The sequence below is a fragment of the Oxyura jamaicensis genome, chromosome 3 (assembly GCF_011077185.1).
Source record: "Oxyura jamaicensis isolate SHBP4307 breed ruddy duck chromosome 3, BPBGC_Ojam_1.0, whole genome shotgun sequence".
Taxonomy (NCBI): Eukaryota; Metazoa; Chordata; class Aves; order Anseriformes; family Anatidae; genus Oxyura; species Oxyura jamaicensis.
In genome coordinates this window covers 1,398,593-1,424,405 of record NC_048895.1, presented here as the reverse complement: position 1 = coordinate 1,424,405, position 25,813 = coordinate 1,398,593, and the positions used below count along the sequence as shown (strand labels likewise).

General features: G+C 36.7%; 1 protein-coding gene across 2 annotated transcripts in view; it reads left to right on the top strand.

The window, feature by feature from the left end:
• The window catches only part of PSME4 (proteasome activator subunit 4), a 75,524-nt gene that overhangs the window by 20,313 nt on the left and 29,398 nt on the right, over positions 1-25,813 (top strand). For both annotated transcript variants that reach the window (XM_035321196.1, XM_035321195.1), the window contains 19 exons: positions 1,059-1,199; positions 1,747-1,863; positions 6,165-6,209; positions 6,916-7,065; positions 8,485-8,548; positions 10,874-10,948; positions 11,815-11,937; positions 12,437-12,529; positions 13,431-13,696; positions 15,323-15,509; positions 16,022-16,111; positions 17,580-17,644; positions 17,741-17,891; positions 19,055-19,153; positions 19,441-19,510; positions 20,000-20,067; positions 20,620-20,835; positions 21,768-21,925; positions 23,187-23,282. In XM_035321196.1, coding sequence (XP_035177087.1) covers positions 1,159-1,199; positions 1,747-1,863; positions 6,165-6,209; positions 6,916-7,065; positions 8,485-8,548; positions 10,874-10,948; positions 11,815-11,937; positions 12,437-12,529; positions 13,431-13,696; positions 15,323-15,509; positions 16,022-16,111; positions 17,580-17,644; positions 17,741-17,891; positions 19,055-19,153; positions 19,441-19,510; positions 20,000-20,067; positions 20,620-20,835; positions 21,768-21,925; positions 23,187-23,282 — 2,174 coding nt within the window. In that variant the 5' untranslated portion in view covers positions 1,059-1,158. The remainder of the gene's footprint in view (positions 1-1,058; positions 1,200-1,746; positions 1,864-6,164; positions 6,210-6,915; positions 7,066-8,484; positions 8,549-10,873; positions 10,949-11,814; positions 11,938-12,436; positions 12,530-13,430; positions 13,697-15,322; positions 15,510-16,021; positions 16,112-17,579; positions 17,645-17,740; positions 17,892-19,054; positions 19,154-19,440; positions 19,511-19,999; positions 20,068-20,619; positions 20,836-21,767; positions 21,926-23,186; positions 23,283-25,813) is intronic.

Below are 25,813 nucleotides of genomic sequence, written 5' to 3'. Positions count from 1 at the left end.
ATAAATTGATTAGCCTTACTAGAAACTGTCAGATTTGGACTTAACTTGAAACTTGTTTTTTTAAATTAGCTTCTATGTTGTGTCCTGTCTCCTTCTTAAAGTGCCGCACCTGAAAAGGATAGAGTACAATAAAGCTGCTTGTGTGACAGTGTTGCTCTTTTTTAAAAAAGAGGAAACAAGTACATGGGGATGTAGAGAGTCTAAATTCAGTAGTTAGCACATTTTGAGCTGAGGTGAAAGAATATAGTCGTTGGTTTTGGTGTACCTTGTGGAACATTATGTTATGCTGTTTGTGGAATCTTGGAAGACAGCAAGCATTTTTTTTTTCCTTGGTTATTTATTGTAAGTAAAGTTTCCTTTACCTCATTGGTTTAAAAACAGATCATGCTTTTGCTACATAACTGCTTTTTAGCATAATTCCATTTTTTTATAACTACTTAGGGTTCTTAAGTTGCTTTTAGGCTCACAAAAGTCACTTCAGTTAAATTCCAATTTCCCCTTAGGAGAAACTTGACACAAATTATAATTTCAGAGGACCCTATAGTGATTAGGAATGCTACCTGCCAGTATTTGCTAATGCTTTAAGGTTTGTACTTTATAGGTACAATAAATATCCGTCTTCCTGGCTAGCAAAAAGAAGTACTAAATTTAGAGTTAAGATTGCCCCTGGTTATTAATCAGTTTTTCTTGAAAGATTTATTATAATTTCTGAGCATTGGGGAAAAAACAAAAAACAAAAAAACACACACACACACAAAGAACAACAAACAAAAACCTGTGTGTATAAAAGACTAGTCAAGCTATGCCAGAGATAAAATCTGGACATTATGTTAGGTAGGACTTGATTGGATCAGTCTTCAGTTTTTTTTCCCCAGGGGCTAGTTTCAGGTATCAAAATATTCCCTTGCTAGTTATCTTTTCAAGTCTATCAAACAAGAACTTAAATTAGGTTTTCCCTTGTTTCATTATGGAGCAAGCCAGACAGGATCTGGCTCGGGTCTTAGCTAAAAGGAACATGCTCAAAAATATTGCTGACTCATCTTGTGTTTTGATTGCAGATACATCCGGTTATATGGGAGAAAATTCAGCAAAGAAGATCATGTGCTTTTTACCAAACTGCTGTATGAGTTGGTAACAATTCCAAAACTGGAGATCAGCATGATGCAAGGATTTGCACGCCTGTTAATAAACCTGTTAAAGTAAGTACGGATTTCTGATGACTGCTGAGATTTTCTTCTCTAAGTAATTGATCACTTTGCTTGCTTCATGTTGTTAGATACTTCAGTGCAATAGTTTGTTCTGTTACAGGTTACTTCCCTTAATCCACCCTGCACAGATGATCTTGATTAGAAAGAGTTTGCATTATGTAAACACCTTTCCCCTTTCAAAGCTTTATGTGTGGATTTGAAAGTGAAAGAATGTCAGTTTTTCAATATTAGGAAAAGGAAGCACTCCAGAGAGCTAAGTGTTAAGGCTGAATCCTAAACAGGGAGGAGGTGAAGACTGTCTCACAACTTGATATGCTTATTTCACTTAGTCAGACTTTTGTTGAAGACCTTGACAGCTTGAGGTCATTCAGAAATTCTGTAAGTGGTTGGCTTGTAAATTCCCCAACCTTCTGCAGGTAATAGCAAATGCTGAAGAAGAGTATGATTCAAAGCAGTATTCCTGATCTGGGGTATTTTGGTGTGCAATAGGTCAGTGTAGATGTTTAATCCTAAAGTGTTCCTTGTTTTCTTATATTAGGAAAAAAGAACTGCTTTCCAGGGATGATTTAGAGTTACCATGGAGACCACTTTATGAAATGTTGGAAAGGATATTATACTCCAAAACAGAACATCTTGGATTAAATTGGTTTCCCAAGTAAGTTTGCATTTTAAAGCCTAAGTACTTGTTAAGCTTCAAAGTACAGTTAAAAAGGTACTGTTAACATCTGTAATTAGGTATACCGTAAATATTTTTGTTTATATTTCATGAAATTGATTGCAGTAAGTGCATGTGAGGCTACAATAATTGATGGCAGGATATACACGACAGATGTTTGTTACACTGTTCCTTTCTGAACATAATCAAGTTCACTTCTAAGTACACTGAAACAGGGTCTCCGTCAACTTGTTTTCTGTCTGTGACTATTCAAGTATTACCACTGACTCCTTTTACTGAATAGGGGATCCCATTGCTGAAATGTGACACACAGAAAATATCTGTAGCTTTGTAACTTGTCACCCAGCACTTGTCTCATGGCTACGTAGCTGGAAAAATAATTTTGCTAATTGTACTATTTTGCAAAGTTGCATTATTTTGATAACTGTAGATGCTACTTCTAAGTGAAAATCCAAAAGAGCAGAGCCTTTCTCAGGCGTATGCCAGCACAAGTGTCTGTGGGGGTGTTGGCTTGTCACTTTTCATTTACTGTGTGAGAAATTTGTGTAGTGGGGAGGGATGTTAAGCTGGGACGAAGCTATCGGTTGTGATGGTCTGTCTAGCTTCTAGCTTTTATTAACAGCATTACCTATCAGACACTCCATCTAAAAATGCAGTGCGATTCGTTCTCATACGGTGCCTTTTGTTTTGGTGTTTTTTCAAGTCAATTTTGAGGTGTATCTTTTTGGTGGATGTTGAGATATTTTTAAAGCTGGGTTAATTTGATATATAGCTGATAATTTAACTACTCTTTTAATTTTTTTTTTTACATTCAGTTCATATCGACCAGGCTTGTCTTCACCTAAAACATTTGTGCTTAATGTATTACATAGGTGGTAAGAATGACTTTTTTTGTTCAGCTCTGGCCGATGTGTAATCTTCTGCATGTTCTGTTAGATTGTAACACTTGTCACACAGGCGTAATTTTCTGTGTAAATAATTGTATTGGAAAACCAATGTTAACATTCCACCACTGTTTATGAGAATGTCGCACTGTATGTAAGCCTTTCTAATTGGGGAACAAGAGAGCGTGTGTGAAGTGGCTGATAAAGTGGCTATTCGCTAACTAATTTAACCAGCATATGTATTCTGAGGGTCAAATGAAAGGCAAATTTTATAGTTGAATAATTAGTGTCTGAATACGGACAAAACCGGTATTTGTGTAGGAGTGCATGTTACTGTGTAAGTTTACCTTACTATTAAAAACCATGAAATCATGGAAAGTGCTTTAGCAATGAGGTAATAGGGCCTGGAAAATGACTCGGGGACAACCTTGTAGTTGTCAAGTGTAAAACCAAGCTTCTGTGTTGGCAGAGTCCATTGTGACAGTGGAAAACCATATCAGAGGGTTTCGTGAATATCTTAAGTCCAGAAATAGTTTAAAAGTGATGTAAGTGGGTGTAGTCAGCAGAGAGAAATTCTAGGATTGCAGTGGTTTGGTTTGGGGTATGTTTTGCTTGTATCTTTTTTAAAAAATCTTTAGTTATACTAGTCAAATAAGATACTGTTTTTTTTTTTTGGCTCAGCATAGTTAGAAATTCACTAGAATAATACCATTTGTGAAACTATAGCTGGTTCTCTTTTCATTGTCTTAATTTAAACTCAAATAATGGAATGTCTGCTGTAGGGTTAGAACGTCACTTCAGGCCTGAATTCTTCCTGAAAATTTGAAAATGATGCATTTGCTGCTTTTTGATAATATAAGGGTCAACAGTGTAGGTTTGTATTTTATTGCTTTAAATGAAGCATGTTTCTCTTTGAAAGTGCAGAAAAAAATATTTACAAATTAATATGGTGATGTCCTTGCTAAATGAGGAAAGCAGTTGCGTGGTGCCAAAATGATGAGTAGCGTTAGGGTTATGGTGGTGTTGGCTGTTTTTAATGCCTCCATTTGATGAGGTGTAATAACGTGGTAATCCCTCATATGACAAGGAGGAACTAAAAGCAAAGAAAACTGAAAGGGAAGAGAAGTTTTCCTTTATCATTAAATAAACAGTTTCAGCAGTTAATAGAATAATATAATAGTATACCTACCAGCATAAGTTACTTTGTTATATTTGCTTTAGAAAGGTTTTAGTGCCTTATCCAAATGGTCAGCATTAAATAGTTGCGCAGGAACAGGAGGACAAACTGTAGTGGGCTTTGGATCCAGGGTGGTTTATGTATGGGACTGTTTGCTGTTGGGCTCTATTAATCCTTGGCTAAGTTCAGTGGTACAGCTATGTGCAGAAGTTTGCTAGTGTAATAAATGCAGATATTTTTGAACAATTCTGCAATAATGGGTAGGCAGAAAGTCTGACCAGAAGGGGAACAGAAGCCACTTAACCACTGCTACGAGGCTTGAGAGAGTTGGTTCAAAGTGATCATGAAAACAGCAACCAGCAGTGTCTTGTCCTTCACAGCTATGTTGTCTTGTCCTTTTCTAACTAGTAGTCGTCAAAGTGGGGTCTTACAAGATGTCTTCTGTAGTTGGCCTGTGGTTTAACTGCATCTTAGATGGAAGCTTCCTCTCATATAAAATTGTTTGCTGTTTTTTTTTTTCCTAGCTTCCATTCTAAATTTGTGATCAAGAGGGGAAAGCCCTTCCAGTCTTTCTCTTTTGCTCTCTTTCACTCACAGATGCTAAGATTGAACTTCAAACTTGTGTCCTTGAAAGGCTTGTTGATCTCTGGCCATTACTATTTGGATCTTAAAACTCTTCTGTCCTTCAGATTATCCGCAGCAATAGTCTGCTTCAGTAGAACGTGATAGTATGGGAATATTTGTTTTGTCACAGAAACAATTTTCATGTTAATCTTTAGTGCTCTTCAGGACTGTTGCTGGTTCATGCTTTATCTACTCTTGGAACCTGTTTCCTAACTCTTTCAAGAATGTATTCTCTTTAACCCAGAATCTTCATGAGTTTCTTCTGGAGTTTATTTTTGTTGAATGAATGGTTGGCCATTCATCTTTGCTTTGTAGAAGCTGTCAGTAAGCTCAGTTTTCGTTCTAGCAGAGAAAAGATTTACTTTGCCACTGGTGGATAAAACACCCAGAATTTTGCAACTTTGAGAGTGCTGCTTGAACTAAAGTAGCGTTATGGGGGCTGGGTGGGCTTTTGCTGGCTTGCAGTGAATGTTGAGGTGTTGCAGGGATTCTTTGCACACAGACACCCACCCATCCCCAGCTGCTCTAGAAATAAATTGTGGTTTATTTTATATTTCACCTCTCTTGTTTGGCATCAGTTTTACTTCTGTCGGACTAGAGAAAGAGTGTGTGCATGCTCTGTATTTGTGTTTTGAATTACTGATCTGAACTGATCTTGGGTGAGAGTCTAAAGATGATAAATTTGAATCATCTTTATTCTGATCAGAGTAGCGTTTCCATAGCTTAGTTTATGATGGTGACCTAAAGAATGTATTTTTTCTATTAAGAGCGCAGAAAATATATTGTGTAAGAAATTATTTTGCTAGAACTTGCATTCAGGGAATGATCTTTGGTGAAAGCAGAATTTAGTCTTGAGCTTGTCTTGTAGTAAATAGTGGACTTTACAAACCTAAAAATTGGCAGCCTTTACGGTTCCATTGATTTCTTCCCCCTGCCTCCCTTGTTCTTTGCGATTATTTTGAATTCTTTATTTTTTAAGATGGTTTGATGGCATCATGTGGCAATTCATGTTAAAATGATTTCTCAAATTAAGTGACTCTAATTCTATAATAGGCTTTATTGCTGTGAGTGAAACGCTTAAAATGAGCTGTTAAGTACAAGGGGAGTGTAATGAAATAACTATTGATTTGCAGATACTTCTTTCTTAGAACCTCTGAACAACAACAACAAAACAAATTGAAAAGGTCGGATATGGTGTTTAGAATCTAATAATAATTTTCCGAAGTCTATTGCTTTTACCCTACAAATATTTAAGATTTAAAATTTATTTAAGAAGATAGCTTGCTTTGCTGGTTGTTCATGGATAAAATGCAGGATATTGCTTCTAAGAAATGATAATTTTCACTCTTTAGTTAAAATGCAGTGAATATTAGAGTGGTATATGAAACCTAGAACCAGGAGTTTAGGAGAGCAGTTTCAGTCTGTATGATTAGGTCTGCCTCAAAGGTGATTAGCTACTGCATGTTCACTGAAGACATCTAATTGCATCAACATTATCTTAAACTCTTGAGAAAAATCAGCAAATGGTTCTTTATTTTATGCTGTCCTAGAAATTCGGTAATGTAGTATCGTTAATATCTCCTTTCTTGTTTCAGTTCTGTAGAAAGTGTTCTAAAAACGCTTGTGAAGAGCTGCAGACCGTGAGTAACTGTGTTTTTTTTTTTTGGTTGGTTGTTTTTTTTTGAGCCAGTATCTTTAATATTACTTTTAGAGGGGAAAGAAAAGTGTTTTAAAAAGCAAACAAGTGTGGAACCCTATTAGCCATTCTTTACCTGCTGTTCTTGCTGCCGGGGTGGAGAGTGGAGGCTTTTCTGTTTTACTGAGGTTGAGGCTGATCAATGCGTCAGGTTCATAGGCTGCTTAAAGTGGAAAACAGTGATGGGCATATTCAGTGTTGTAATGTGTAAGTGCCTTAGAATAATCTTTTTTTGTTAATAACCCTGGTTGAAACCCCATTAATAATAGCTAGTTAAGCTAGGATATCACTTGATAAGGCCACCATTGCTTTTCATCTTTTGTACTGTAAAATGTGCTGAGAATGTGTGTGCCTGAACCAGTTTAATTCATTTTATTAGTAGCTTAAGATACTGCAGAGCTGTAGAGAAGACGTCTTAAATCTTTCATTGTGCCAGCCTTGATCTGAAATTGTATTTTGTGAAGGTTAAGTGGGGTTGAGGAGTACCTACCTATTGCCCCTGGGTACCTGGGCTTAGAGTAAAAGTAAGCTTTGTGACAAATGGCTAGATAGGTATAAGTGTTTAAAAAAATAAAAATAAAAGAAATTCCCATGTGCACACTCCAATTTCAAAGCTAAGTCTGTATGTTCAATGGTTGCCTGGCATTCAGATATTTTCCAGAAGATGCCACTGCAGAGATGCTGGATGAATGGCGGCCTTTAATGTGCCCATTTGATGTTACCATGCAAAAGGCTATTACCTACTTTGAACTCTTTCTACCTACTACCCTTCCTCCTGAACTTCACCATAAAGGTTTCAGGTAAATGTAACTGAATGTCTCTTGGTGTAGTGTTCTGCTACAAATACCAGCATTCATCTCTTACAGGATAACAGTCAAGTCAGGTAAATCAGATCACCTGGTGTTTCCTTTAAGTGTATGTATCTTGCATTCATTGGTATTTGAAAACAATAGGAATGGAAATAGCTAAGTGCATCAGAATAGCTATTCATTTTTGAAAGCACAGGTTCTGTAAATAATCTTGAATTCAGTATTAAAAGTTTCAGGTTTTAGCTTTTGTGGTGGAGCAGTGCTTATTTAGAATGCTTTCAGAACTGTTCTCCATGTTAGAGATCAAATTATTGGGATCTTCTCGTTTCTTCCTGTTTCTATTTGAGCACAAAATTAGTAATGACAAATGTCTGCAGCCTGGTCACCAGTAAAATGAATGGTGGCTTTTAACGGCATTTTTGGAAGGAGTTCAAGACAAATTCTGTCAGCATTCTCCTTTTGTAAAAGTAACCTGGGGACCCCCAGTGCTTGTTTTCTGAGTTTCTAGAGTAAAGCAGACAATCTACAACAAAGGAAACTAAATTGAATTCAATACATTTTGATTTCAAAGGGATAGTGAGGCAAGTTAAAATGTTAAAACTGTAACGTACTTTTAAGTACCGACAGGCCTTTGGAGTAGCTTCTTGTGTCCTTCATGTAGGCTAAAGTTACAGCTGTTACTGTGAAGGTGGGAATGTGAGGTAGAGATTTTTTTATCCACCGTCAAGGTGTGGAAATGTGACACAGTCAGAAGATTGTTATAGGAAATGAGTTGGAGAATGAAGGGGAGAAACATTTGCAACGTAAAACGGTGTCTGGATCTTCTTTAAGGTGGGTTTTTGAAACCATGATGTTTAGTGCCTGTAGAGATTACTTAAGCTAGTTAGGTTTAAAGTGTATTTTTTGATACAGGGTTAGTGAAAACTTGAAGGGCGGAGGTGAACATAGTTTAGGAACATGAATGTAAGCAAGGGACTGGTGTGGAATATTTGTATTCTTTGCTTCAGCTGCATTCAGAACAGAAATTAATGTAAGTTGTAACCATCGGTCAATAGGGACAGATTTTAGATTTTAAACTAGAAGGGAATGAAGTGTGATTTGTTTTCATCCAGTTTACCTGTGCTGGGATGGCAATATATATTGAAATGGTCAGGCTGATGTAGCTAAGGAAACACCTGGTGACATTGATGTGTGGAAGGGGAAATCAAAAAAGAGTAAGAGGAGGAGAGCTAAAAGAATGGGAGGATGCTATGGGAAATGAAGACATACAAGCATGTCTGATCGCTGTTCGTGTTGAATGACTTTGGGGGCACGTGAGTTCCAGAGACCACCCGACAAAGTGAGAGTTAATGTCCAGTGGAGGAGTTGCTTTCACAACACTGAAATTATTTTGATTATGTTCTCTTGCAGGCTTTGGTTTGATGAATTTATAGGCCTTTGGGTGTCAGTTCAAAATCTTCCCCAGTGGGAAGGGGTAAGTATCTATTATTTATCCTCAATAGAAGAGATACATTGTAAAATTCTTACCGTGTGCTGTCAAGTCAAATGTTGATAGTGTTTTTTTTTTTCCTTCTGCTTTAACTACTACAACAAGGCAGAGTTGGTAATTTCATGATTGTTGGCAAGAAGTTATTGACTGAATAAATGAGATGACAATTGTGCTTGGAGAGCTTTGTTTAATGGCCATCTCAGGCAGCTTTACTTTGTCTTGGGAATGCTGGCATTTTCCACTGCTTTTTTATGCTTACGATGATGTAAGGTGCTATTGTGATTCCTGTAATACGCAGTTCTGTAAAATTGCATCTTAAAACTTAGTACATCCTTTGCAATCCCTAATTTTTAACTATATCTTTCTTTTAATGATAGCTTGTGTGTACAGTCACTCTATGGATGTTTCTTCTGTTATGATGGGATGCTCTGTTTGCTTTTTCCAGCATCTTTGGATAGTACACTTTCCTTAGCCTGAGTAGGCATATACGTAACACATTTATTTACAGCTTTTATTTGCAGCTCTGCCTTGAATTTGTGTTGAAGTCTTTTGGTCACCAGGTGGTGCTGAGCATCCTTGCTTGTTCTTGTCTCTGTTGCCCACAGTTTTCTATAGCTTCACTGGAGGTAGAGTTCCATTTCTGTGCTATACTGGTGGTTGAATCCTTTCATATAAACCATACACTGCTTGTATGACAAAGATACACTCAAAACAGGTGCCTGACTACTGCTTCAAGTCTTACACTCATGGTGAGGGTGCAAAAATGCTTTTTTTAAAAAAAGGAAAAAGTCAAATAGGCTTCATATTCAGCCTGACAGACTCTAAGATTGGTATAATGGCCATACCAGTGCTTTTAAAGAGTCTGTTTTAATCTTCAGTTATCAAACTTCAAATAAATCTCTCTCAGGTTAGTTTCTTCCTCAGCTTTGCAGGGACTGCAATGAGTTGTCATCTTTATTTTAGATCGGTAAAGAACCTCTACTCCCCTTCGCCAAAACTACCACTGGGCTGTATATTTCAAGCAAGATCGTTTACCCTGTATCTGGCTTTCTGTGTGCATCTCATGACCATATATAAACCTTGGAAATGAGAGAAAATCTCATTGTTGAGATGACACGACCAGCAGCTTAGGTGCTGTTGGTGTCAGCTAACCTGTGCCTTGACTTTCCTGCAGGGAAACTTGGCAAATTACCAGTGTTTTTTTTTTTTCCCATACTCGGTGTGAACATAAGCTCATTGACCATCTGGCTCCTTTGACTAATCTCTGCCTGCATACTCCAGGAGGACTTGTGTGCGTTTGGAGAAAGCTAACTTCCAAAATAGCATTGAATGTGGCCTTTGTAGCCCATTCTGTTTCTGGCAAGTTTGGTGTCAAAAGGCTGGTGCCTAAGTCTTCCTAGTTGGAGTTGTGTTCCATCACAAATGGAGAAAGGCAGTCTTTGTTGAAACAATTGGCTATTTTCCTAATTTGGACAAGGATGATTGCCAAAGTTTTACTTTTATTTTATGCTGTCTGTATACACTTCTATGTCTTCCTGATAGCTATCCAAAAAAAGTACAATTCTGTCTATTCTTTCTGACAGTAAGATGACAGCCTGTACTTTTAGTAGCATTATTTGGCTTGTTTCTGCCAACTGGTCTAAGAAAAGAATCATCAACACTCTTGTCATAAGTAAGCAGTTGTCTGTGATGCTTTTCCCCTCTTCCACTGAGTTCTGACAGTTTGCTCAGAAGGCACAAAGTTTTATTTTTTCCCCAGAGCTTTTACTTCATGTTTCCTTTTTTGTCTTGTCCACCTTTTCAGGGCAAGCTTGCTCATTTCATCAGGCTTGGATGCAGATAATTAGACATGTGTTCTGACTGTGCAATCCAATTTAAGCCTCTGTCTGCTGCAAGCTTGTTCCCAGCTTGCTTTGGCGGGAGTTGGGTTTGCTGTTTGAAGGGAAGCTACAGAATCAGTTGCCTTTGTGCATGGGAAGGGTTTTTTTCAGTGGGTATTTCCTTGTGTCAAACAAAAAGATTATTTTTTTAAATGTAACACTTAGGAAAGGTAGATCTCAGTTACCTCTTTTTCCCTGCTTTGTAAGGGCTTAAAAAATGAGTTGAACTCCTGAAAGTAGGAATTGCCCGCAGATGCATTATGAAACATGGTTTTAGTGACTCCTGATAGACTGAAAACTCCCTTTACAAATGTTGTAATGCCATGGGTTGCTTTTATCTTGCATCTGTAAGGTAAGTTGAAGGGCTTTGTGCATCTTTTATAATAAATATATTCTAATGAATGTTTCCTTCTTTTACCTCTGTTTTCAGCATCTAGTAAATCTTTTTGCTCGGTTGGCCACTGACAACATAGGGTACATTGACTGGGATCCGTATGTACCAAAGGTAATGTCTTTCATTTTATTAAATTTTGTTCACTTTGAGATGAGTCTCAGTATGCAAAGAATAATACATATTCCCTGGATGGGTCTTGTACTGCAGTGGCCCAGCTTTTCCAATGAGGTGTGTTCATTTAAGACCTAATGGGAACTTCAAGAATTTGAACGGTCCTTTTGTAACAGAAAGTATCGGAAGTTGATACTGTCAGTGCCTCACTTAAAACCAGACTGAAGCAACAAAGTACCTTACTATACAAGTTCTCTCTGAATGTATAATTAATACCATGTTTTTGTGGAAATAAGCCTTAATGATACTCTTTTGATAAATGTTGTGTATATAACCTTTGAATCTTGCAGCTTTTGGATTTTTAAAGATGTTTGTAGCAGGTATATTGTGAGGGGTTTGGAAAACACAAAATGAAGAAAGATGCTAGTGCTTTCTTTATTTTGTCTGATGTTTAAGGGCAATGGATGGAAAACAGATGTTCTTCAACCCTTTCTTTTGGCCTGCATGTGCCTTTTCTTCAGCAATGTGAGAGAGAGAGTATAAATTGTTTGAAATGGTTTCAGGCTGTGAATGTATAATTTTAGTTCTCTAATGCTACTAGTTTGAATATTAGACTTTTGAATTTTTCTAAAGTCAAAGAATTTAAATATGTCTTTCTATAAAAATGTTTTGCCTGTCCTAGTCTCAGTCCGGAGAGTTGAAATTGTCTGCTCCTAATATGTGTAGTTCTCTGCCCAGAAAATATTTGTTCTCAGCAGGTAAATAGGACCGACCTCTGTAGGCACAATTTGCTATAGTAATATTCTAAGCTCTTACTATTTTATGGCAGGTTTATAGTACGCAATTTTAAAAATTCTTATTTACAGATTTTTACCAGAATTTTGAGGAGTTTAAATCTTCCAGTGGGAAGTAATCAAGTTGTTGTTCCAAGATTCCTAACAAATGCTTATGATGTAGGACATGCAGTAATGTGGATCACGGCCATGATGGTTAGTAACTTTTTTCGTAAAGTCTAACAAACATATTAATACAACATATTAACGCAAACTTTTAAGCAAGTATGCGTGTAAAACGGGTGTGTGTTATGTTTAGTTCACTGCAGAATTGTGTTTTTAGGCTACTTTTCGCGCAAGGTTTGCTTTAGAACTTATTTCACTGTTGGTTTTGGAATGAGATGGAAAGGTTTATCTCACAGCTGCTGTTAGTGCCATTCTGGAAATGAAGAGCCAGCTACAAATGTCACTGCAGACTCACACCCTTAAGACCCACCTACCAACTGAATCACCCCTTTTTAGAGTGAACCTCATCAGATTGGATGGATCTTGCTTACCTAGTGCTGAGCTGGGGGTGGGTGTTGTACACACGATTTTGTTGCTTTGAAATATGGTTGTGGTGAGTGAGTAGTCACTTGTGCCTTGTACTACTGTGTGTTATATTTTCATTTCAACTTGGTCTGTGTAATTAAATGCTGTGTTTTATTTTGCACAGGGTGGACCAAGTAAATTAGTGCAGAAGCATTTGTCCGGATTGTTCAATAGCATTGCTTCTTTTTACCATCCTTCAAATAATGGGCGCTGGCTGGTGAGTTTTTTGCATGTCAAGACAGTAACTTTGCCTTTAATATCAGCAAAATTGTCAAATGAGATGTGTTGATAGAGGCATTATGTACTCTAATAGTCAGCTTGTGTGTTGGTTGCCTAATATTTTGAGGCTTTAACTTTCAAGTTGTCATCATACTGTGATGCAGTTTACTTTTATTCTGACATCAGGACTACAGCTAATGGGAGTATGTTTTAAACATCTAATCTCTAAGCGCAGTTTAGAAATCCAAAATGAGACATCTAGTTCACATATCACTAAGAAAAGTGAACATGATATACAGCATCAGTGTTACTTGTGTAACGTAGGTAGATCTGAACACCCTTTCGTATTCTTGATCTGTGATTTCCAAGCTACTAAAATCTGGTTTTGATTAACCAAAACCAAAAGGATTTTTATTGCATATCTACTCTGATGAAGCCTGCCCTTTGCTGGTGTAGTCTTCTGTTAGAGAATGTAAGGATATTCCCGTGATAGCTGATAGAAAATATAAATTAAAATGACTGGACTTGTCTAAGCAGTGTCAAAGGTGCTGTCTTGTTCTAGAGTAGGATATTCACTTACATGTGAATGAGCAGAGAATGCTCTCAGATGCCCTGATTACAGGTAAATAATCTCGATTCTTGACTGTGTACTTAGAACATATTTCTCGTAACTTTTTTTTAATATAAGGCATAGTGTTCACAGCATAATTTTTAATATTTTGGGAACTGAAGTTTAATGACTTTATGAACCTTGTGTTTTAGAGCTCTTCTGAATTTTCGTCTATTGTAGCTGGGTAGCTTCAAAATACTGATTTGTTATTAATTGTGTGTTGAGCAGTTAGCAGCTCGGGTTCTGCTACTGCCAAATAACTGAATAGCATTTCTCATATATTCAACAGAACAAACTGATGAAACTACTTCAAAGGTTACCCAGTGGTGTTGTCAGAAGGCTGCACCGTGAGCGCTACAAGAAAGCGACCTGGTTAACTCCTGTGCCTGATAGTCATAAACTTACTGATCAGGATGTTACAGACTTCGTAGAATGCATTATTCAACCTGTTCTTCTAGCTATGTTTAGTAAAACTGGAAGTCTGGAGGCTGCTCAAGCTCTGCAGAACCTTGCACTGATGCGTCCTGAGTTAGTAATTCCACCTGTACTTGAGAAGTAAGTTCCCCGCTCCCTTCCTAACAACAAATACTCAAAGCACTCAGATGACAAGCAATTTTCTTGCTGCAAATAAATGCTTGCAGTGAGAGGAATTGCTAAAGTAAGGCTAATACATACTACTGGGCAATCACATGAGAGGGAGTGTGGGAGGACTATTTTTTTCTTTATTTTATTTATTTATTTATTTGTTTGTTTTTGAAACACCTGGCTAATGGTATAGTTCTGGGAGCTGTCAATAACTTGTGCAATATAGGGTAGCCCTCAGGTTGTTTGCATTTTGGTTATCATTTTGTCATTTTGATAAGGGGTAGATTGTTTTAAAAAGCAACTTTGTACTGTTTATTCATGAGCCATGTTGTGCCTTCTCATCCGCTTTCTGCTTGGGCCAAATACAGATGGTGGTACTGCATGTTTGTGTAGTGAGTGTTCTCTGTACTTCTGTTCTGTGTCAGAGTATGTATGTTACAGATTGGTTAAAATTAATTTGTTGCCTTTGACTTCATAAGCAAATCGCTGCAGTATGTGTCCATATAATATACTTGGTTTATACTATTGCTAATGCCTTGGTGCCTGAAATTCCAAAAAACTAACTCCTTCCTGCCCCCAGTGCTGCCCCCAGTGCTGCCCCCAGGCAGCTTTCTTCCTAGTCTCTGTCCATGTTCCGCTTCCTGAGCAGTCCTTTACAACGTGTGTTGTAAAACCAGTGGAGAAATTAATTTTGTCTTGACAAAAACTCTTTCTGAGTTCCATACCTAACTGACTCAACTGTTTATAAAATCTTGATAAATCCACTGTTGCATGAAAATATTTCAAGCATAGCATTTCTAACAGGAATAGCAGTGGATGTCAGTATTAGGTATGACTACTGTTTCTGTTTTGAGAGCAGACTGAACTGCTCAGTATATAAAGCTATCACTGGTATGTTTGCCTCGGCTACAATTCCAAATTCATTTTTTTGAGGAAATGTAGGTCCTTTGTGCTTGGAGGTAGGCAGGGGTAGCACTGACTCTTGTTTGAACTGTAGAAACTCTAGGAAGTGTTACACAGTTTCCTGAGAAGTACCTAGTGTAAAAACCGGAGGTTTAGAAATGCCAGTAACTTAACAGGTTTTAAAATAAAAAATGGACTTTGTAACCTTAAGCAATGTATCTCTCCACTGTTCAAAGGCAGTTGAGACAAGTTTTCATGCTTGGGACAAGAACTTTATACTTGCAGTTACTTAGCTTGCATTAGTTCATGCAGGTCCTGCTAATAATATAATGATAAAAGTTCTATAGTAAGAAATGCCTTTTTGTTGCTAATCCACCATAAGTTCGTCTGTAAAAGCTGAAACAAGAAAGTCGCAGCTTGGAATCTAGGAGACCATGGAGTTACTAATTTCCATTCCACAACTGCCAACAAATTACTTGATCCTAAATTTGCGAAAGCAGCACTTTCTAATAAAGTAATGTTAAGTTAATTGAAGAAAAGATTACCAGAACCAGTTCTGAACCATTGATAAACTTTTTCTTTCTTGCAGGTTTTTTTTACCCTTTCTGTAGAAAATAATACATATGATTAACTTTTCTTTGAAAGCTTCATAAATGGTATTGATCCTAATACGATTGTTCTTGAAATTTGTAGAACATATCCTGCACTTGAGACATTGACAGAACCTCATCAGCTCACCGCTACTTTAAGCTGTGTAATTGGAGTAGCTCGTAGCCTGGTATCTGGGGGGAAGTGGTTTCCTGAAGGGCCAACGCACATGCTACCTCTGCTGATGAGAGCATTGCCTGGGGTGGATCCAAATGACTTCAGCAAATGCATGGTGAGTGTACAGATCTTACCTCCTCTTAGAATATATTTAGCTAATTGGTTTGCTCTGAAGGCTCTCATGAAAGCAAGTAAAACTTTTTTTTTTCTTTAAAGATAAAACAGATGTTCCAAAAATGGTAGCAAATATTCCTTGCCTTTAAAAATAAATACAATTAAGTGTTATTTATCGGTACGTGTTTGCTAAATTAGGTCCCAGAAACCCACACCTTCAGGAATGAATTTTCATTGAGTGTTCAAGCAATTTAAACATCAGTCTTTTTTAACTTCAAAATTCAGCACAAAATAAGTGTTGTTTTGCACTTATTTTTATTACAGAAAATGTTTTTTTTTATTGTTCCAGCTTCATCCAGCTTTCTATCTGAAATCGGAAATAATTATTGAAGTTTTGGGTGGATTTTTTTTAATGTAATGATCTGCTTTAGTTGCCATATTTTAATTGGGAAAGTTTTTTAGTGTGTAGAATGCAGTAGTATTTATTAAAGAGCTGTTTGCAACTCTCAACAGATTACATTCCAGTTTATTGCAACATTTTCTACTTTGGTGCCTTTAGTGGATTGTTCATCTGTGTTGCAAGAAAGGGATGACCTCACAGAGGTAAGAGCACTGCGTAGTTACAAAAACAAAACCATAACCTCTAGATTTCGTCTTATTTTCTAGCAGTGTAGCTTTGTCTTCAGAACTGTAATGTGTTTGCTACAATCTTTTTCCATGTATTGCAGTTTTGTTTAACATACCTTCACAAAAATACTAAAGCTTGGGGATAACATTTACTTCTGGTCAGTGACCTGGAGCTGACATCAGCATATGAGTTGGACACACATTTTTAGCACTGCTTATTAGTGACAGATTGTTGTAGAGATGTGTTAAATTCAAACAGTTTATTATTTTTATGTAAAAACTCAGCTGTGGAAGGCTCTGTGCAGTATAAAATGACTCTGAGCTCTCCCTGTTTTGAGTAGGATGTTGGACAGGGTGGTCTCCAGAAGTCACTTGCCAACTAAATTTTTCTGATACTAATAGAATAGCATCTTTGTTCGTGTTGTGGTTTTGAGAATTCTTATCACTTTAAAACTTTAACCATTAAGTGGGGGGGGGAAGACAGGTGACTACAGGATTGTTATAAGATGTACAGCATTTCTAATTCAAAACTAGTCCAGCTTAGAGCAGGTTAGAAGGTAACTGATTGTCTAGGAGACTGGGAAGAATTTGTTGTTGAAAATATAAGCGTAAAAGATAACGGGATGTCCCTTCTGTTTGTATTTGTTTTTCAGAAAGCTAACGCAGTCTTGAACTTTCAAGGGCTGTTTTCCTAGTTTGGGAAACTATTTCAAAATACCTGCACCTCTTTAAAGTGTTCCTGCAGTCATGCTTCTCTTTTCTAAGCATGATGTTGTTGCTCTCACTTCAGATGCTGCTTAATCTCTTCCAATTAAACAACATCATTAGACAAGTGTTTTTTTCTGCTTTTGATCCAGCAGTTCAAAGGCAGATGGTGAAACTATACCTGGCACGATACAAATGGGGCAGCACCAGTGTTCCATAGTAGTTGGAACGGCAATGTAGAATATCTTGTCCACTGCTAGGAGATGCTTGTAGTTTGTAGAACAGCTAATAGGTGCCTATTTTGTTTGCTCACGAAACTCCTGGAATTAGGTTTATTTTCTTGACTCAGGGCTGCAGCACTTAAAAACTAGCAGAGGAGTTTTTATAATGAATGTGTAATGTAAATATGTCAGCGGAGCCAAGTCTGCCACCACAGCTGGCATTCACTGGCATCCTGCTGGAATGGAAGATCAGTAGTAAGGCCAAAGGTTGTATCTATGGAGACAGACCCTGATTTCAGCCTGAGAGGTTATTTGGCTAAAGATCAAGGCCAGGAAGTTTGATAGGACAGTGTAAAGAAAACATAGTAATTGTTTCATGGGATGGACTTGAGACTATGCAAACTCTGGTGGGAAATGTAATGTGGTCTGTATCACCTAAAATTTGTAAGTGTTCTTGATATTATGTGTCCCTAAGAAGAGCTAACCTTGTTTGCTTCTTTTGCATTGGAAAATTGTAGGTAGAAAGAGAACTGTGCTCTGCGACTGCTGAATTTGAGGATTTTGTACTACAGTTTATGGATAGGTAAGTAAGCTAAGGATAGGTGAAAGCTTGGCGTGAAAGCTTTAATACAACTTCCTAGTTCCGATTGCTAAAATTGTACTTAATGTATTTTTGTAGATGTTTTGGACTTATAGAGAGCAGCACGCTAGAACAAACCAGAGAGGAGACTGAAACTGAGAAAATGACTCATCTAGAGAGTCTAGTTGAATTAGGTCTCTCTTCTACTTTCAGTACAATCCTTACTCAGTGTTCAAAAGATATATTTAAGGTATGTAAAACATTGGGCTTCTCATCCATCTTTAAGGCTTAAGTTTGTCGTGAATTGCTGGTATGTTCTGGTTCTTCCTTCCTGCGTTGTCCTGTTGTGAACTTCCATGTTTTATCAAGGAAGGAGCTGGGAGGAAAGTTTAGGGCTTCATGTAAATTTACAGTTTCATATGCATCAATACAGAGCTCTGAAGAACTTGATGCTCTTTTGATAACTAATGATAATTGTTAGGATAAATTATTCTAACAGCTTTATCACTTTATAATTTTAGACGGTGATTTTCATGTCTTTTGGTGTTAATGCTAACTCGTCCAGTTTTCCTCTTTTCTCCCTCTACCTACCACTTCCTCAGCTGGACAGAGAAGTGGTTCAAGAGCCATGTGGCCAGTGTGATCAGAAAAACTGGATTAAAATCTCTTCAGGGCTCGGGGAGAGGAATCCATGTTTTTACATGGATGGATTCTTTCCTTGTAGGTTGGGGTAACACTTCATTCCATTCAGATCTAAATTACATTTAGTATGTATTTGGATATGTTGCTTTGAACATTTTGACCTTTGCATTGGATACTTAAGTACGATTTTGGCTGGAATCTTCTCATTAACACATCTTAAGTTAATTTTTTGTTGTCATTAAATGCTTGTGTTTTTTCCCGACTGCCTGTAGTTATTCTAATAATGAACAAACTTCGCTGTGTATAATTCAACTTGCCTTGCAAGGTACTGGTAATAAGCAAGATGGTAATGAGCCTCCTTAAAATATGCTGACCACCTAAATAGCTAATTCCCTGTTTATTTGTTAACTAGGGAATGTTTTGGCTTTACTTCGCTTTCACATGTGAAATAGTAAAGTTTTCCTTTAATCAGTCTGGGGCTTGTTCAGGGAAAACCATTTTTCTCTAGTTTCTCAGAAGCATTCCCAAGCTTTCATCCGTCAATGCAATGTATCTGACCTTTTCTCCCCAAAGTGAACGTTTTAGAAGTAGTTTGCCTCTCCAGCTGAAGGCTGGATGTCCCGCTATGTTATCTGTTAAAGCACTCAGTGTGTGTGTGCTTCTAAACTCATGGAGGGCCTGGGGGAAAGAATATAAGCATTCCTCTTTCTTTTTTTTTTTTTTTTTTTTTTTTTAAGGAAAACTAATCTCTATCTTTTTGATTAATTTTAGGTTGCCTTGGAGAAGGTTTTCAACTTCGCCGTTTCAAATATATTTGAGACAAGAGTTGCTGGTCGTATGGTTGCTGATATGTGTCGAGCTGCAGTAAAAGTGAGAGAATGATCCTTTTTCACTTGATTTTTAATCTAAAAAACAAAACAAAACGACAAATCAAAGCCAAAAAGCTCATGCTACTACTCTCTTAAATAAAATCTTTGTCTTAGAAATACAGGTGGTTCCTAATATCATAAACTTGGGTGGCTGCATATAGAAAATATTTCAAGAGCTAATTGACAAAGTAGTTTCCTTAATTGCATTTATGTTTTCAGTCTGTAGCCTGAATTTCATTCTTGCATCTTTTTTTTTTTTAAACTGGCTATTTATGATGCTGTTTCCAGTGTCGCCCTGAGGAATCCTTGAAGCTGTTTGTACCGCACTGCTGCAGCGTCATAACTCACCTTACAGTCAGTAAGTTTGTAAGATTTTTCATATTTGCTTTGTTTTGACTTGACTTTCATTGAGCATGAAAGTAATACTGAAATTTTCCATGTTTTCTGATAAACTCATCTTATTAAGATGAATTCATCTTAAGATGAATTTATGAAAAATATTAATGGAAGATCATTTCTGCTCACTATTTTTTAGGAAAAAAATTAAATGCAACAACTATTTATGTGTAATTTCAAGGCAGAAATTTCTCAAGCTACGAGAACACAGTTCTTTAAAAAATGTGCCAGTTCCAAGTGTTGCCAGACATTCCTAAATTACTCAAAGTATTCAAGTTTTTAATTTGACTATAATAAATTTCACTTGTTTGTGGGTGAAATGAGGTGGAATTTTGTTATAGAAGGGTTGGGAGTAAACTTTTTGGATGCAAGCATCTGGTTTATAATGTAATTTGTTTGGAAAACTTGACTGCAGTATAGTTACAGCAGTGCTTATCGCTTGTTCCTCTAGATGATGATGTGTTACGTGATGAAGAATTAGATAAGGAGCTACTTTGGAATCTTCAGCTTTTGTCAGAGGTATTGCAAAGAATATTCTCCTCATATATGTATGTCATTAAATCTTACTTAATGACCCTGAAAGAATAAATTAATAAATTCTGCTGTTAAACTAATTGTCGCATGAATTATGTTGCATAACTTTTTTTCTTCTCTAACTTTAAATGGGACATAAGTGGATGTTGTCTGAAGAAAATAAACATATGGTCTGTATGTGGAATAAAATAAAAGCATTTAATACAAAGAGTTATTGAGGTGGAGAGAAAGAAGAGGGATCAATACAGGAAAAAGTATCTTCTGGTAAAGATAAATTTATTGAAATGCATCTCAGTTGTATGCAAGTAACGCTAGAAAATCTTGAATCAAGAGGGAATGTATATCAGTTCTTATGTGTTACACTATTCAATAGTGGTAGAAGTGGTAGTTCATGTGTAAACCCTGTCTTTGATATGAATTTGGTGTGATTTACAGAATGAAAGCTGGTACAGGATCAGTTGCACCGTATAATCCTCTCTTTAGTCCTCTAGAATAAAATCCATTCTGTTTACCTTAAATGTTTATATTTCCTATTAGATCACTCGAGTGGATGGAAAGAAGTTGCTACCATACAGGGAGCAGCTTGGGAAGATTCTGCAGCGAACCCTACATTTAACCTGTAAGCAGGGTTACATTCTGTCTTGTAACCTACTGCATCATCTTCTTCGTTCTGCTACACTTATCTACCCCACAGAGTACTGCAGTGTGCCAGGTGGCTTTGACAAGCCTCTTTCTGAATACTTTCCTATCAAGGCAAGGATTTTCATTTACTTAGGATTAGAGGATTTGACTTTCTTTTTAAAAAACAATCATACACAGTATTATTTGTTTTCATTCTTAGACTTTTGAACATAGGTAGCAGCAATGGAAAGTGTAATTGGAAGATGCTTTAAGCTTTTAAATGTATAAGCAAATATCCATTTACTTAATTACATTGATAGCAAAAAATGAATACTGTCTGTTTTGAGTAGTTACATAGCATGATGTGTTAGTTTTATGACGTGCATTTTACAATGATTGCATGATGATGGTAAGGTAATACAAAGAATGTCTGCTCATGTTTCATAACCTGTAATATATGATGCATTTGACTGAGACCCTAGTCAATGAAGTGCAGCGTTGTAAACTGTTAAGTTTAAGTGAATGGCAAAATTCTCCTGCTTAACTCCAAACTGAAGTATCCAGTCCCAGGAAGCATTATTGCACTGGGACAATCTTTCATCTGCTTCTGTGGATGAGAGCTATAGCATTTCCTTTGTTCTTTTTGTATAAATGTGATCATCAGATATAACAAGTAATGCTGGGTACATGCAAAAATGAGTACATCTTTGCAAAATAGTTGCAAAAAAGGATATAATGGTACTTTCCAGGAATTTACAAGAATTTTTCTGGATTTGTATCCAGCCAAAGGAATAACAAAGTTGTATTTCAGTCAGACCAGTACAGTCCTTTGCCTTTTAGTCCTTTCAGGTATGTGTTACGTTCCAGGTATATGCAGACAATGTACTAGGTTTGGAATTTCTATTCAGTTTTATTGTGTTTTTGTTTTTGTTTTTTTCCAGAATTGTCCTGATAACTGCTTTATAGCAGTAGCTAGTTCTTGTTTTTCATTAATACTAAGCATTTTTTTTAAAGAAAATTTGTTTTAAAATTTGGTTAATATGAAATGTCTTTATTTAATATAGGACTGGGGTAAACCAGGTGACCTGTGGAATTTGGACATCCAGTGGCATGTACCTTCAGCTGAGGAAATAAACTTTGCTTTTTATTTGCTGGATACTTTTCTACAGCCTGAGCTCACCAGACTAGAGCACTATGCAATCGGAAAACTAGAAATGTCCAGGTTAGTGGTGATATGTCATATGGAGAAGGTGCGTTTATCCACTCATGTCTGTTCTGAATAATTACTGCCCATTGTACTAGCGCTACAAAGGTTAAGGAGCGTAACAGCATAATGTTACACTGTCTTCTGGGATTATTTCAAGTCTCTTTCCAAGAGTCTTATCTTTCAAAGAGCATTTAGGTTGGAAGTGCATTTCATAAAATGGATACCGGATTATTTTGAACAGAAACACTCCTATAAAAATTCTGAGAATACTTTATATTGGTATAAAGACTCTTCTCTTCAGGAAGTTCTTTTAATGCATACCACTGGTTATGGCTCTGTTTAATTTTAGTCAGCAAGAGAAGAATCTTCCTCTAGACTCTATCTTGTTACTTTGGTACAACCATTTGTCTTTCCTAAGTTATGAAATGGGCCACAGAACTGATTTGGCTTGGAAATCCCATCACTTCCTTACTACAAGTTAAAGGATTTGCAGGGACATGAAACATTGTCCTATGAATATGTCCTATCTTGTAAGCACAAGATAAATCATTCATTAGTGTAGTATGTGCTGAAGCACACTATCAAATAGTTAAAGCTGTTTACAAGCAGTAAATCTCAAGATTTTTTTTTCTTGTTTCAAGGGTAAGAGTTTAATACTATACATCATAGGATGTTTGTGACATGAGACATCCTATGTCATGCTGTGAAGTGCTGCCCTGCATGAAGCAGGGTGTATTGGACTCATAAATATTTTTGTCTACCAAGGCCCCACACTGCTTTGTATGTGAAAAAGGCTATGCTTGATAAAAAAAAATGTCACCAAACTGCTTCAACTAAAAGCTATATGCTTCAACAAAAAGAAGAAAGGCTCTGTTTCCTATTTAGGTCTTTAGTTTATGTTTCTTTTGCTTTCTTCCTTTTCTCTGTGACACCTTGTATATAAAACTGTTAATTGGTAGTATTTGGGGTAAAGCTGACTGTTTTGGAATTGGTGCATCTCTTTATGCTGAAGTTTCCTTCACTGTTGCTGAATTTAAAATCTCCAAAACAAGATATTCAGAAAACAAAACTGAGTGTTGGAGTTCAGTGATCAAATTAGATTGCAAAAAAGCACCGTTTGCTTTCTGTACTTCACCCTCTTGTGTTTAAAACTGATACAGCTGAAAAAAAAACAAACCAGTTTTTACATTCTTAAAAAATATATGGTTCATCGTTTGTATATTTTCAAGCATTTAAGGTAACAGTTAAAGTAATAACTTTTTCTTCTTTGTTTAAGAGATGATGTGCAGCAGTGTCTTGCCATAGTGCATAACTGCTTGATTGGTTCTGGGAATGTTCTGCCTCCTCTAAAAGGAGAAAGGGTAGCTCACCTGTAAGTAAAACTTATTTATATATCACAAATATCTTTATCAATTATATTACTTCATACTTTTTTTTCCCTCTGTTTTCTATTGCTATTATCACCCAGCAGTTTCTTGTAACTATTTTTTAAGGAACACCTACCTATACTAGTATAAAGATGTAGAAATTTGAAATGTGACTTACAGAAACTGGAGTACTTAAAATTTGAAGTAAGTTTTAGGTTTTCTTGTGCAAGACTCTGCAAATATTTTAAAAAAGAATGTGACAGCATTGTGTTGCTGATACTATTTTATATGAAGTAAATGGAAGTTAGGGATTTGCTTGTGGATTTCTCTCCTCCAAAGGAAGCCATCAAATTGTAATATGCTCTCATCTTAATCATGTTTTTATCACCCTGAACAAATACATAAACATTCTGAACTAAACTTCTTTCCAGCTGTGTTCTTAGCTTAAAATAGGAAATAAATCCTGTTTGAATGCTCATCCCATGTGAATAGTGTCACAAAAGAACTTGACTACTGGTGCTAGTATATGGTAGAGCTCTAGCAAAAATGCTCAAGTGAATTTGCATTTTGGAAGTAACAAGAACTTTCTGTTGCATTGCAGTAGTTTGGCTTTAAAACAGACTGTTACTTAATAGATTGTTGCTTAAGTGTTAACTTGCTTGAGAAAGTGTGTTGAAATATTGTTAGAGGCAACTGTGAGTTTAAGTATTCCTGTATTTATATATCATCATTTGAAATACAGAGGGTTTGGCTTGTGGTAGAAGTCTATATTTGGTGATTGGAAATTCATTTCTGAATTTATTTCTCCCCACCCCCAAGTTCCGGCTGCTAGAAGTACCAAGGAGCATTTTTCCGGTCTCAAACGCATTAGTTCAGGTGCTGTGAGCTCCTTGTGCAGGGTGAGAGGTTTCTTCTGTGTGTACTTTTAGAGTGTTGGTTAAGCTGGAGAGCTTAACCGTTACCACTGGCTATGTAACAATCGTAGGGAAGTCATCTTTTAGTTAAAGAGGCAGTGTGGGGCGTTCAGGCTGATTTAGGAATATCATCTAGAATAAGGACTCAAACACCTTTCAGTCGATGTTGGCTGTTCCTGTACCAGCAGTATGTGGCTGGTCAGTATTGGGGAAAATGTGGGACCAGTGTTAGCATCGCTTCTTGATTCAGTCTGAATCCTGCCTTAACCTTAGACTATCTTTGGTTTTGTTTTTGATGTGGATTGCTTAGGATCAGCTCTTGTATTTTAGAGCAGGGTCTGTAAATTCTTAATGTACAGGTTAGAACATTAGCTTATAATCCACTTCTGAATGATTTTAATGCTTAGGGAAGATTTGCTTCATGCAGTTAGTTATCTGTTTTGCCTTATTAAATATGTACAATCTATTTGAGAGCATGCTGAAATCAATTTGTGACTAAAGAAATCAAAATTCTACTTTTCTTGCATGATCTGCATTTTAACACCTAATAGTTCATTCCAGTAAATGTCTGTAGAGCTTCGGAATCCACCATTATTTGTTCTTTGGACAAACTTTCTGCTTCTGCCCACTCTGGGTAGGTCTTGCACCCAAACTTCTTATGTTTATGTCAAAGCTTTTTAAAACTGTAATTAAGGCAATTTATCTTCTTAGTCACTTTATACAGGGCACTGGAATTAGCCACCTCAAATCAAATGAGTTGTGTTTAATAAGCTTCAGTTCTCATTACTTGCATGATTTAAATGATCAGAAATGGAACATTTCTTTTAATGGAGGAAATCTGGGGGAAGAAAAGTGGACTTGTGCACAGTTTATTATGTTCTTACTAAAAAGCAATATTAAACAGATTCCTGTGAATGCTGTTTTCTATCCCTATGTCCATATGATAATACCCAATTTGAACGTAGGTGTCTTTTGCTGAACTTGCTATCAGAATAGAAAAGGTTTGATTTTAATTGTATTGTGAGTCCCTGGGACGTTTTTTGGTTAAGATAGCAGTTGTTTATAATGGGAACTGGCTTGGGAATGTCGTGGAAATGCACATAAAGCAGGGATTTGAAACTGAAGGGCGTTTATTGACAGGGACTAAGTTACCCGGAGCGGCCTTACATGATGAGCTGTGCAGGCACAGTTACCACTTAACACCAGTGGTGCTGATACTCACTGTCGCGTGGCAGTATAGGAATATTTTGAATGCAGGTATTGGTAAATGGCTTGATGTATTGAATTAGATGATCTTTAAAGTCCTTTCCAACCCAAGCCATATGCAAATTAATTTTTTTAAGTATTTCATGTTTGAAACAATCTAAAGAGGGAGATTTCATGTGCGAATACCTCTGTGCTTCTGAACTCCAGTGACCTGTAGCTGATGACATGCAATGCAATGCAGCACTGTTGTTTGTGCTGACTTTAAAGTAGAGCTGAACAGGTGTAACTGGTAGACTTTCTTTCATCTGATATCTGATGGTTAAGGATACCTGAAGATTCTTGCCAGACAAGACAGATGATGTATATCCGTTCCCTCTAACCCTCTAGCTGACTTACTGAAGGAAGAAAAGTCACAT